The sequence below is a fragment of the Zalophus californianus genome, chromosome 14, assembly GCF_009762305.2.
Source record: "Zalophus californianus isolate mZalCal1 chromosome 14, mZalCal1.pri.v2, whole genome shotgun sequence".
NCBI classification, from domain to species: Eukaryota; Metazoa; Chordata; class Mammalia; order Carnivora; family Otariidae; genus Zalophus; species Zalophus californianus.
In genome coordinates, this window is record NC_045608.1 from 3,135,972 (window position 1) to 3,148,578 (window position 12,607).

At 54.4% G+C, this 12,607-nt stretch overlaps 1 protein-coding gene across 2 annotated transcripts in view; it reads right to left on the bottom strand.

Annotated features, from left to right (window-relative positions):
* Positions 1–962: 962 nt before the first annotated feature.
* Positions 963–12,607, bottom strand: part of TMEM132C (transmembrane protein 132C) — a 319,945-nt gene continuing 308,300 nt past the window's right edge. For both annotated transcript variants that reach the window (XM_027575182.2, XM_035723843.1), the window contains 3 exons: positions 9,727–10,000; positions 8,369–8,560; positions 963–3,660 (listed from right to left, as the gene is read on the bottom strand). In XM_027575182.2, coding sequence (XP_027430983.2) covers positions 2,464–3,660; positions 8,369–8,560; positions 9,727–10,000 — 1,663 coding nt within the window. In that variant the 3' untranslated portion in view covers positions 963–2,463. The remainder of the gene's footprint in view (positions 3,661–8,368; positions 8,561–9,726; positions 10,001–12,607) is intronic.

Below are 12,607 nucleotides of genomic sequence, written 5' to 3' on the forward strand. Positions count from 1 at the left end.
GCGAGGCAGCTAGCTGGGTTCAGGAGTGGACGCAAAAGGTCTTGAAAACCGTGCTGTCTCTCCCACCGCGCCGGTCCGGCTGTGCTGCAGGGACGCAGGGCTCTCCTGGTGCCGTGATCAGGGAAACGCCGGGGCGCAGGAGGCCCACCGGCCCCGACAGGAAGAATAGCTGTCACCTGATGACCTTGTGGGGGTGACGATCCCACGTGGGGAGTGGTTAGGAGCCTCCCAGGAGGGTAAGACCCCGCGCGTCTGGGCAAATCCACCGAGATGGGGATGAGACCGGTTGTTGCTGGGAGCTGGGGGTTTCCGAGGACGGGGGAGCGATTCTAATGGGTACAGACTTTCGTCTTGGAACCATGAAAATTTCCTACACCCACACGGTGATGGATGCACAACTCTATGAATAAACTAGAAACGGTTGTATTGTGCCCTTGAAATGGGTGAATGTTACGGCCTGTGAATTGTCTTGAATAAAGCTGTTATTAAAAAAAAAAAAATCCCACCAACTTACCTTCTTCCCAAAAATGCTCTACCCCCAGCTAACCAACAGCAACAACAGTCCCACGGAAACCTCAAACAACAAACACAAAGACGGACGAAACAAAAGAAGACTTTTCCCCGCTTTCCGTCCTCCAGCTCTGGCGGGATCTCAGACCGGCGGCCTCCGCGTCGCTCTGGAGCTTGGCAGGAATGCACATTTTCAGCCCCTTGTCAGCAATCTGTGTTTTATCGGCCCTCCTGGCGGTTCTGGGCACGGGCAGGTTTGGGAGCTGCGGGTGCCCAGGATGGTGGACAAGAAATCCCAGGAATTACTGCGGATCAGTTGCGGAACTGAGAGAAGAGCCCAGCAGACAGGAGGTTTCTTCAGCAGGTTGTACGTTTGGCGGGGAAAGAGGAGATGGGCATCAAGTGAAAAAAGAAACACCCCACGAGATACAGACTTGTCAAGCCATGGAAAGCATTTTAATGACAATTGGCATCACAGGTATAAATAAATATCTCTCCCTTTTCATCTATGATATGTGCTAGAAATATCTTTTTAAAAGGTCCAGCTAAGGTTACGAGGCTTCAAGACCCTTTCTTAGCTACTGATTTTAGTAATTAAAAAAATAAAAACCACGAGCGTCCTGGTATCCGTGAGCGTGGCCGCCCACGGCCCCGGAGCCTGGCAGTCCCCCAGGGGCTGATTCACAACGCCGTGCTCGCCTCTGCCACGTACAGTTGACTTTGGATGAACGCGTTTTGCCATGTGCTGCTACACAATTAGGCTGTTAAAAACCACAGTTGATTGACAATCTAACATAGATTTTAATCTTTTCAGTTCATGCTGGTGTGCTCCGCCCAACAGAGTCAGAGAAACGACCCAAAAACCCTCCAGCAGTTTTTATCTTGATTCATTGCTCAGCTGTTAGTAGGTCTCGTGACAGATCTACCGCGGGAGGCTGTGCAGATTATTCCTGGGTACGGCCTCTCCCCCGTGGAGGTGACCGGCCCTCCCCCGACGTGGGGGTGTCCCCGCATCCCCAGCGATGGAGGCGCTGGGTGCTGGGCCGGCTGGGCTCTGGGCGGCCACTGGTTGTGGCCTCTGGGCTGGGGTGGCCGGTCAAGGCAGCGCCCCCTCCCCCTCTGGTTGTAAGACCCCAGCAAACATCAAGTCTGGAGGGATACAGAAAAGCATCAAACTTACTACTTCAAGGATGGATTAATTGAGACTCTTGCTAAGAATTCATCTAACGTATAGGAATATAATGTACGTTTAATTTAGGAAAAATATACCATTTGATCCTCGGAAATAAACATTAAATACAAATCAAGTGGACTTATAGGACACAGGAAGAAAACGTGGGGATGGGGGTGGGGGAGACAATGTGGGAGCACAGAAGATTCTCAAGTAATGATTGAAAACCCTCAGGTTCACCCCAAGAGGCGTGGGGGCTCTGACCCCCGTCCTCCCTGCGCACCTCCAGGGCTGAGAGATCGAGGCCGCCCTCCCGAGGGGACACCGAACCCACCCAGAAACCGTCCCTCAGCAGGGCCTCGCTGTACGTTTTGCTCTTTATTAGAAATATAAAGAGATGATCACTTCTGTCTTTTTGTCTTTTTGCATTTTTTAACAAATAATTTTTTGGTAGCTTGTCTGCGTTCTATTTTGACTCATAAAATCACCTTCCTAAGGTGGCCTCGTGTGCAGGCCGGCGTCGCCGTCAGCCACCCGCCCAGAGTTTGCTCCGCTTTCAGAACTCTGCCGCCACCAGCTGCTAAAACCCCTCCCGGCAAGACACACACACACACACACGCACACACGCACACACACGCACACACGCACACACACGCACACACGTGCGCGGCCCCTCTGGCTGCAGGACCTCGGTGGTCTGCGGCCCCCAGTGCCAGGCGCCCCCCCAACGCCAGGGCCAGACCCACTCTGGAACCGAGCGCGGCGCCCCGCACCACAGGAGCCTACGCCTGGCCCTTGAATTTCTCCAGGTAGTTTCTGAGTTCCTCGGGGGCGCCCGCGGCCACGTCCTGGCACACCCACTTGATGTCCTCACCGCCGCCCAGGATGGAGTTCACGGTGGGGCAGCCGTCGTCCGGCGGGATGGTGGTGAAGGTGGTGAACTTCACCTTCTTCCTTTTGGAGGTGGGTGAGTGCAGGGGCTCGAGCTTCGGGTCCCTGGCCGGCCTGGCCACCGAGTCCGGCCGGTGCACCTGGCCTTGCACGTGCTGCCGGGCGCCACCATTGACCAGCAGACGACTGCTCTCCTCGCTGCCGCCCGGCGCGTGGTCCAGGACGGTCGTGTGCTCGCCCTGCGGCGGCGACCCCTCGGCTGCGGGCTCTGGGAGCTCGGCTTCGTTGCCCAGCCACACCCAGTCGTGCGAGTGGGTCACGGAGGCCTGGCCTGCCAGCGACACCTGCTTGTGCCGGTACTTGAGGGCGAAGGTGGCGCAGTTGATGAGGAAGACGAGAATGGCCAAGCAGAAGACGCCCAGCAGGGCGTACATGCCGATTTCCAGGTCGCTCAGGCCGCGGGGCGTCTGCACCAGGTCGCTGGCCCCCAGGCCGCCCCCTGCCCGGGGCAGGTCCACCTGGGCCGGGAAGTTGGTGAAGTCCAGGGGGATGTTCTGCAGCTGGCCCTCCCCGGACGGCCTGCCCGCGTCCGGCCGGCTGCTCTTCACCACCCTGTTGTCCAGCAGCGGCCTGGCCGTGGTGCTGCCTCTCCGGAGGGCCCCTTCCTCGAGCTCCACGGAGGAGCTGCCGTGCACAGGCCCCTCGGGCTCCTGGCCCTTCTGCCGGCGGTCGCTGGCGTGGTTCTTGATCTCGCCCTCGTCGCTGTCGCTGCCGCCTCCGCCGCCGGGGCTGGAGTCAGCGTCGTTCTGGCCAAACTTGACCCTGACGCTGCCCACGCCCACGGCCAGGACGCTCTTGCGTTTGGACTTTTGGCAGGCCTCCGCGATGGTCATGTCCACCCGGAGCAGGGGCCCCTGGCCCTCCCCTTCGGCCATCACCGCCGGCCACCTGGGAGAGCGGGCCTGGGGGATGGACACAACGGCCTCGTCCAGGGAGGTGGCGGTCAGGGTGAAGTCCTTGGTGTCGTAGATGTCCAGTGGCATCACCGAGCCGTCGCTGAGATGCAGCCAAATGCTGAGCACGGCTTCCTGCAGGGAGAGAGGCCGTTAGGAGGACATAGCGTGTGGGCTCGAGAGGCCTCTTCTCTTCGGAACCCGCCGCGCAAGGTGACATACGCCCAGCGTCTGGGAGCTGGGGCGCCGGCATCCTTGGTGCCAGGCTAGCCGTGCCTCCTGGGAATCCACCCTAGTCCTCAGGGTCGTGCGCTCACGGACTCACTTGACCCTCACAGCAGCCCCCGAGGCAGATGCTGTGACCGTTCTGCAGGTGAGGAGACCGGATCGCAGGGAGAAGGGGGACCCCACCCGAGCTCGCCCAGGCAGGTTGGCGGGGCTGGGGTTTGAACCCAGCGCTCCGGCCCGAGTCCAGACCACCGTGGCTGCCCTGCCTCCTGGCTGCCGGTGGCCCTGAGGTCACCTCGTGAGCGGGGGCTAAAGGAGACAATTTTGGAGTGTCTGGAATTCTCCCCCGTCGTCTAAGACCAGGATTTAGTGAGGTGTATCAGAGGCCCGTGCCAGACACCGAGGGGCCTCGGAGAGGGCTGCCGGAGCCAGGGAGGGAGAAGGGGCACCTGCGGGTGTTGGCCACGGCGGGCCAGCCGCTCAGGCTGCGCGGGTCTGAGTGTGCTCGCTCTGTGTGTGACGTGCAGTCGGGGAGCTCTGGCAGGGGAGGGGGGAAGGTGATGGGCGGCCCGGGGGGTGGGGGGCACTGGCCATGTCAGGGGCCCAGGCCGACCTCCGTGGGACAGTCTGCTGGGGGTGATGGGCGAGAAGCAAGAAGCAGAGTGGGGAAGGGAACGGGCAACGTTTGCAAGACCGGGAAGAGCTAATGGAGCCCCAAGGGTCTGTTCAGGATCCAGGGTCTCCTCTGGTCCTGGTTTCTGGGCATGACAACAAAGGGCGGAGAATTCGACCCAAGTTTTGAAATAAATACATGGATCTGCTATTTCTCCTGGTCCATTTTTTTTTTAAAAACAGTCCGGGGCCTCCATTTCCCTGACTGAAAGTGGGAGCATGAAGACCTCGACCACAGGGCCTGGGGTGGACGTCTTTGTGATGCGACTATGGTCTATCCCTCCTTTCTGGCAGGGACTAGAACACCAGCTTTGGAGAACCCAGTCTTCCCCACTCAGGGTGTGTGCATGCAATGCGGTGGGACTGGACCGGACCCTCCAGGTCCGTAGCTGGGCATGTGACTGAGGTCTGGCCCATTGCAACATTCCACCACCCCGTCCACGGTGCTTGGCCCGGGAAGGGGCTCAGGATGGAAACCAGCCAATGGGAGTGGATTCCTGGGCTTTGGCTGGAACCACAGAGGAGAAGCCTGCATTCCCTGGAGCTGCTGAGTTGGGGTGCAAGCCTGCAGTGGTAGTGGCCTGCAACTTGGGATCTGCTGGAACAGACGGTCAGCAAAGGGGAGGGAAGAGTTAAGAAATGGAGAGAGAGAGAGAGAAAGAGGGAGACTGTCTTAAGAACATGTTCCAACAACAAAGTAGACTGGCTGAGGATCAACCACTTAAAAACTAGGTAAAAATACACCACAAAAAGGCAATGCAAATTCCTGGGCCTCAGAAACGACGAGGGAACGTGTTACCAGAGGGGTGCCTACAGATAGCTGTCACTGACGGGGCTTGGAGGCCGGTGCTGGAGCTGCTCGGAAGGCTTGCCAGCCAGTGGCGGGGATGCTGATGCGCCCAGGGACTGTCAGATGGGGTGCATAAAGCCAGGACTGCCGGGAGCGGGGGATGAGAAAATCCTACCCACTGGGCCAGAAACAGCAACGATGCTCGTTTGTGCTCTGAGCACAGCCGGGAAAATGTGTCCCCTGGAAATCCAAACCCCACTGCTTCCCCACACCTGGGTGTGGGGTCTGCAGTTCCGTGACCTGCATGGGTGCATGGCCTCCAGCAGAGAGGGGCCCGTGCAAATGCAGGGCTGCAAAGAATCCCTATCAGGAGCAAAACGAAGCAGCTACAGCTCAAGAGGCACTATGATCAAACAATTACACTCCCTGAGCGGGAGGGCTTTACCATGAGAGGAAATCGTAAACAATCACGTCGATCAGCAGACCAAGGATTTTGGATAATAGAACAACTGGAAAAGATGATAAGATAAACCAGCAGCAACAACAAAATAACCCATGCAATAAAACAGTTCATGGGACATGGACAGAGAGGAGGGCTGAGCGGGAAAACAACAGGACGGTGTGGAAAGAACCACCTAGAACTTCTAGAAACAACAAAGTGCTCCAGTGGAAATTAATTACCCAAGGGCTGGCTTGCAAAGCAGAGTAGACGCATCTGGGGAGAGAGTCAGTGTCTGGGCAGACAGAGCCAGGGAACCGACCCAAAACACCATCACAGGATGAAACACACGAACGACAACTTGAAAGAAACAAGAGACAATATGAGAACGACCAAGAGTTTCGGTGACAAGCTCCAGAAGGGAGCCAGTGGGGGAAGTCAGTATCCAAAGAAATAGTGGCTGGGCATTTTCCAGAATTGAGAACAATTGTGGATAAGAAACGTGAAGCTCTCTGGGGCCACTGAGCAGCTGGGTCTAGCTTGACCTGGAGGTACCAATCCCGGGCATGAACTGATCAAGGCCGACGTCCGCTCCGGCCAGCCTGGGTTGTGTCTCTGTCACTCGTAACTGAAAGCCCAGACCGATGCCAGTGCCGGCGGCCTGAGAGGGGCGAGTGAGACCACGCATGGAATCTGGGAGGGCATGGCACTCACTGGTGGCCCCTGCCCACTCCCCCGTGGCCCCTGCCCGCTCAGCTTTCAAGGGTCAGCTCGGCAAGATGGCTTTGCCCGAGGGCATTCTCTGGCCTCTGGAACCCCTGCGGCCATGCCTGTAGCCAGAAGTGCCAAGGAATTGACACCCTGCAGAGGCAGCCCTCAACCAGCCCCCTTGCCCCTGGTCAACACTGGCTGGCGGTTTCCCCAGCAGACACAGTCTCTGGGAGCCACAGTGGTGGCCGAGCGGGGGACACACTCTACCGACTGTCCTCCATCCCTGGGAGCACTTCCCGACTCCCCTCTGGGGTCTCCCTCCACCACTCGAATTAAGTATTTGAACTTGAATCCTAGTGCCAGGCTCAGCTTCTGGGGGAATCAAGGTGAGACAGGCAATATGGCTCAGTAATTTTGCTTCCCACCCGTGTCCCCTCTGTCCACGTCCATCAACGAGACCCCCTTCTAATGCCCAGATCGGATACATGAATGCCCGGGGGTTCCTCACTTCATTTCTCTGTCCTGGCTTTTCTGAAACCGATGAGGCACAGGGGAGGTATATGCTGCTGCCCTCGTGTTTACGGGTGTAAAAATCTTCCAGCTTTTGTATCTCAGAGTTGAAATACCGAGAACAAGGGGCTAGCTTTGCGCACACCGAGGGCTAGCATGAAAACACGGTTCACACGGTCTGCGAGTTCATCTTGGCTGACTTTCCATCCCGAGTTAATTTTTCTTCACAAATTCTAGACAGAGAAAGAACTTCACATAGAACAAGCCCCCTGAATGGCAGACGATCAAAATTAAGCCCTCTGAACACCGCAGGCTTGCCGAAATACATCTCCATCAACCCCGCCGTGTGACTGAGAGTCGGTTCCTCCATTAGCTCGTTACAGCGAGGCTGGAACACAGGGTTTTCTCGGGAGAAGCCAACGCATTTTCCCAAAGATGAGAAATTCTGAATGACTTAAAATAACACACGCCCAGGAATGATTTAGAGCGCCGTCCTTACAAGAGTCATGTCTGCAAATTGAATGAACTACATCCATAAATCCCCTCCGAGGCCGTGCTGGGACCTCCAATTACCATGAGCCGATGAAGACAGATGGGAGACACTGCCGGGGCATGAAGGGCCCTGCCCCACGCCTGCGAGGCCTCCGTGCCAATCATCACCTAATGAATTACCCCTTCTCAGCAAAGAGCTCCCTGCTCCCTGCTTTGTCCCCCAACTCTTCACTCCCCTTACTTTGCTCTTTAGGAAGCAGAAAACACCATGCCCCCAGAAGAGATGACAGAAGCCAGCAATGGGGGCCCAACATGGATGGGAACGTGTTCCAGATCCCTCCTGCTGATGCTCCAGAGCAAAGTCTGCGTGTAGCCACACGATTTCTAGAATGACCCTCATCTTCGGAACCTGGGATATATTAAGGAGATGCCACTCCCACGATTATGCTCTGTCACGCGGCACAGCTGACCTGAAGTTAGGGTCATCTGCCTGGATGGTCTGGGTGAGCCAGAGGGGAGGTGAGAGATGTAAAGCATGAAAGGCCTCCATGCACGTTGCTGGTTTTGAACATAATGTGGGTGTGGGAAGTGAGAAGGAACACGGGTGGCCTTAGGGAGCTCAGCGAGGCCCCCGGGGAACCGTCAGCAAAGAAACAGACACCTGTCACAGAACTGCAGAGACGTGGGCGAGCAGGGAGGCCGACTAGTCCCCAGAATGTTGGCTCTGCTCTCAGCCTGTGGTGCCCTGAGCCTGGAACCCAGCTGAGCCACAGAGCCGAGCTCCTAAGTGGGTGTTGTTTAAGCCACTAAGTTTGTCACCCCCGGTCATCAGAGCCTAGGACTGGGAAGACGCCGTCTTGTGGGTTTTCGCAGCCCTGGTCACTGTGCTCTGGAACGTGGTTCAGCTTCTCTGACCCGTTCCTCCCTCCCCCCGCCCCTCTTGCTGAGTCCAGCACAGCGACTGTCCTGCCCCTCTCCACCTCTGGCCTCTAGACCCTTACCTGTTTGGGGGTCCGCAGCAGCTCCTCAGCTGTGGCCACAGCGGTGATGGCCTTGCTGTTCTCCGTGCTGGGGTGGAGGGTGACAGAAAGCCCGGCCACGAGCTGGATGGCCAAGTCCGTCACTGACACTTTGTCGTCTAACACGGTTACCGTCTTCTCTGCCAGGATGGAGTCGGACAGTGGGGACAACACCTGTAAGGTCGGCAGGACAGAATATTCCCAGATGTGGGACTCTCCCCCAGCAATACTTCCGCCTTGCCCTGGGCCTGCGTCCAGAACACAGGGCGAAGGAGTCACACACCTTCTTCACTATAGATGCACCAGCCCACACGATGCCTCTTTGCAAGAATCAGATAAAGCCACGCTTCCCCAAGACACTTTAGCTCTGTCTGTTGCAAAATTGCAATAAATGTCAAAATCCATTCTACTTTTAGAAGGAAACGCCCCCTCCCATGTTGATGAGGCACTCTTGTACACTGCACAACCTGATTCACTGCACATGGCCATCCTGACTGGGCTCATGAAAAGTCACACATGGGTTGACTTTGTGCAACCTGAATCACATTCTAAATCAACTTTGGGACTAACTGGTGAGAACTGAATTATAAATAGTCTACTCCCTCCCCAGACCCCCAGCACAATGTATCCTCTGCTGAAACATTACTTTTGGCTGCCTCTCATAAAACAAATGTCGCCCTTGAGATCTCCTGGTGAAATCATGGAAACGTCCCCATTGTTCCCGCATACGGTTGTGGTCTCAGGATCCAGAATGACACCCCCAGAAGGTGCAGTCCGTGGGGCAGAACTTGAGGGGTTTCGGAAAGGGCCCACCACTCCATCCCTTCTGATCTGAGAGCCCACCATACTATGCATTTCCTTGAACAGACGGGTGATAGGACTTTGAAGAGAGTTTGTTGAATGAATCCACAGCAGAAGGACTAGATGCTTTAAGGGAAGAAGGGAGGCACCTTCCCCGGGTCCCGGGCAGGCGCAGCAAGGAGGGAAGGAGGGGGTGGATTCTGAGACGTGTAGGAGGTACATGTGCAGGCAGCGGGGCAAAGCGTGGGGAGTCAGAGGCAGGACGGGGAGTGCTGGAATGTGTCGGGAGCAGAGGACGCAGGAGTTGAGAGAGGGGACATGTGGGGTGCCAAGGCCGTGTGGCCACCACCTTCTCAATTCTGTTTGTAAGAAGATTGGGACTCACAGAGCTGGTCCAGGCTCACCTTCCGGTGTCCCGAGGATGCCACCTGAGGGCCAGGAATTGGGCACAATGCCCCACCGTTCCTGCGAGCCTCCCCCAGTGCCCGGCATGGTGTCCGGTGCCGAGCATGCAGAAGTCCCGGGCTCTGGCTCCCTACCTGGATGGTGGTCATCCCGACCTCCCGCCCGACCAGGACCCTGCTGTCCTGGAGGGTGGCCACGTGAGGTTCCTCCAGCTTCATGAAGTCTGCAACCAGGTGGGTGATGTCGACCTGCCAGTCAGGACCGAGCAGGTGGCTCAGCTGGCCCCACGGGCCGGCGCCCTCGGCCACGAACTGGGTGAGGACGCGCACGGTGGCGTGCTGGTACTGCAGGGCGCAGCCGCGGCCCCGCCGCTCCTCCTCGTCTTCATCCCCGCTCTCTCGTGTGGGCCTGGGGGGTACAAGAACAAGCTCTCAGGTCCCAAGAGTGGATGCAAAGGTGCGCCGGGGTCATAAGCCAGCCGGGTGGGTGCCTGCCTCCACCTCCAAGGGACAGCATCCTGAGCGGGAACCTTGGGACCCCACAGGAGCCCCGGGTTCATCACAGGCAGCACAGAGGGTCGGACATCTCTTTCTTGGAGACATTCGTTGACAAAAGACTTAAGAGCTAACACTGACGAAGTCTACGCTGTCCAACAAATAAGTAGCTAATAGCCACGTGTGCCGATTTACAATTTCATTTAAATGCGTAAGAACTAAATCAATGAAAAGTTTAAATTTCCTAGTTACCCAAGCCATATTCCAAGCACTCCATAACCACACTTGCTAGTGGCTGCCATAGTGGACGATGTGGTTCTAGAACATTCCACCACTGCAGCAAGGTCTATTGAGCAGAGCTGTACTACACTCTTCAAATGTGCCCTTCTAGGCTCCACATGTACGGACTCTTCATCTCATAACACTATGAGGCAAAACTAGCTGTTCTTTTTTTCTTTTTTTAATTTTTTATTGTTATGTTAATCACCATATATTACATCATTTGTTTTGGTGTAGTGTTCCATGATTCATTGTTTGTTCATAACACCCAGTGCTCCATGCAGAACGTGCCCTCTTTAATACCCATCACCAGGCTAACCCATCCCCTACCCTCCTCCCCTCTAGAACCCCCAGTTTGTTTTTCAGAGTCCATCATCTCTCATGGTTCGTCTCCCCCTCTGACTTACTCCCTTCATTCTTCCTCTCCTGCTATCTTCTTCTTTTTCTTTTTTCTTAAAATATGTTGCGTTATTTGTTTCAGAAGTACAGATCTGTGATTCAACAGTCTTGCACAATTCACAGCGCTCACCGTAGCACATACCCTCCCCAATGTCCATCACCCAGCCACCCCATCCCTCCCACCCCCAACCACTCTAGCAACCCTCAGTTTGTTCCTGAGATTAAGAATTCCTCATATCAGTGAGGTCATATGATACATGTCTTTCTCTGATTGACTTATTTCACTCAGCATAACACCCTCCAGTTCCACCCACGTCATTGCAAATGGCAAGATCTCATTCCTTTTGATGGCTGCATAATATTCCATTGTGTATATATACCACCTCTTCTTTATCCATTCATCTCTCGATGGACATCTTGGCTCTTTCCACAGTTTGGCTATTGTGGACATTGCTGCTATGAACATTGGGGTGCACGTACCCCCTCAGATCCCTACATTTGTATCTTTGGGGTAAATACCCAGTAGTGCAATTGCTGGATCGAATGGTAGCTCTATTTTCAACTGTTTGAGGAACCTCCATACTGTTTTCCAGAGTGGCTGCACCAGCTTGCATTCCCACCAACAGTGTAGGAGGGTTCCCCTTTCTCCGCATCCCCGCCAACATCTGTCGTTCCCTGACTTGTTAATTTTATCCATTCTGACGGGTGTGAGGTGGTATCTCATTGAGGTTTTGATTTGGATTTCCCTGATGCCGAGCGATGTGGAGCACTTTTTCATGTGCCTGTTGGCCATTTGGATGTCTTCTTTGGAAAAATGTCTGTTCATGTCTTCTGCCCATTTCTTGATTGGATTATTTGTTCTTTGGGTGTTGAGTTTCATAAGTTCTCTATAGATTTTGGATACTAGCCCTTTATCTGATATGTCATTTGCAAATATTTTCTCTCATTCTGTCGGTTGTCTTTTGGTTTTGTGGACTGTTTCTTTTGTTGTGCAAAAGCTTTTTATCTTGATGAAATCCCAATAGTTCATTTTTGCCCTGGCTTCCCGTGCCTTTGGCGATGTTTCTAGGAAGAAGTTGCTGTGGCTGAGGTGGAAGAGGTTGCTACCTGTGTTCTCCTTTAGGATTTTGATGGACTCCTGTCTCACGTTTAGGTCTTTCAACCATTTGGAGTCTATTTTTCTGTGTGGTGTAAGGAAATGGTCCAGTTTCATTCTTCTGCATGTGGCTGTCCAATTTTCCCAACGCCATTTGTTGAAGAGACTGTCTTTTTGCCATTGGACATTCTTTCCTGCTTTGTCGAAGATAAGTTGACCATAGAGTTGAGGGTCCATTTCTGGGCTCTCGATTCTGTTCCATTGATCTATGTGTCTGTTTTTGTGCCAGTACCATACTGTCTTGATGATGACAGCTTTGTAATAGAGCTGGAAGTCTGGAATTGTGATGCCGCCAGCTTTGCTTTTCTTTTTCAATATTCCTCTGGCTATTCGGGGTCTCTTCTGGTTCCATACAAATTTTAGGATTATTTGTTCCATTTCTTTGAAAAAAGTGGATGGTATTTTGATGGGGATTGCATTGAATGTGTAGACTGCTCTAGGTAGCATTGACATCTTCACAATGTTGGTTCTCCCAATCCATGAGCATGGAACGTTTTTCCATTTCTTTGTGTCTTCTTCCATTTCTTTCCTGAGTATTTTATAGTTTTCTGAGTACAGATCCTTTGCCTCTTTGGTTAAATTTGTTCCTAGGTATCTTATGGTTTTGGGTGCAATTGTGAATGGGACCGACTCCTTGATTTGTCTCTCTTCTGTCTTGTTGCTGGTGTATAGGAATGCCACTGATTT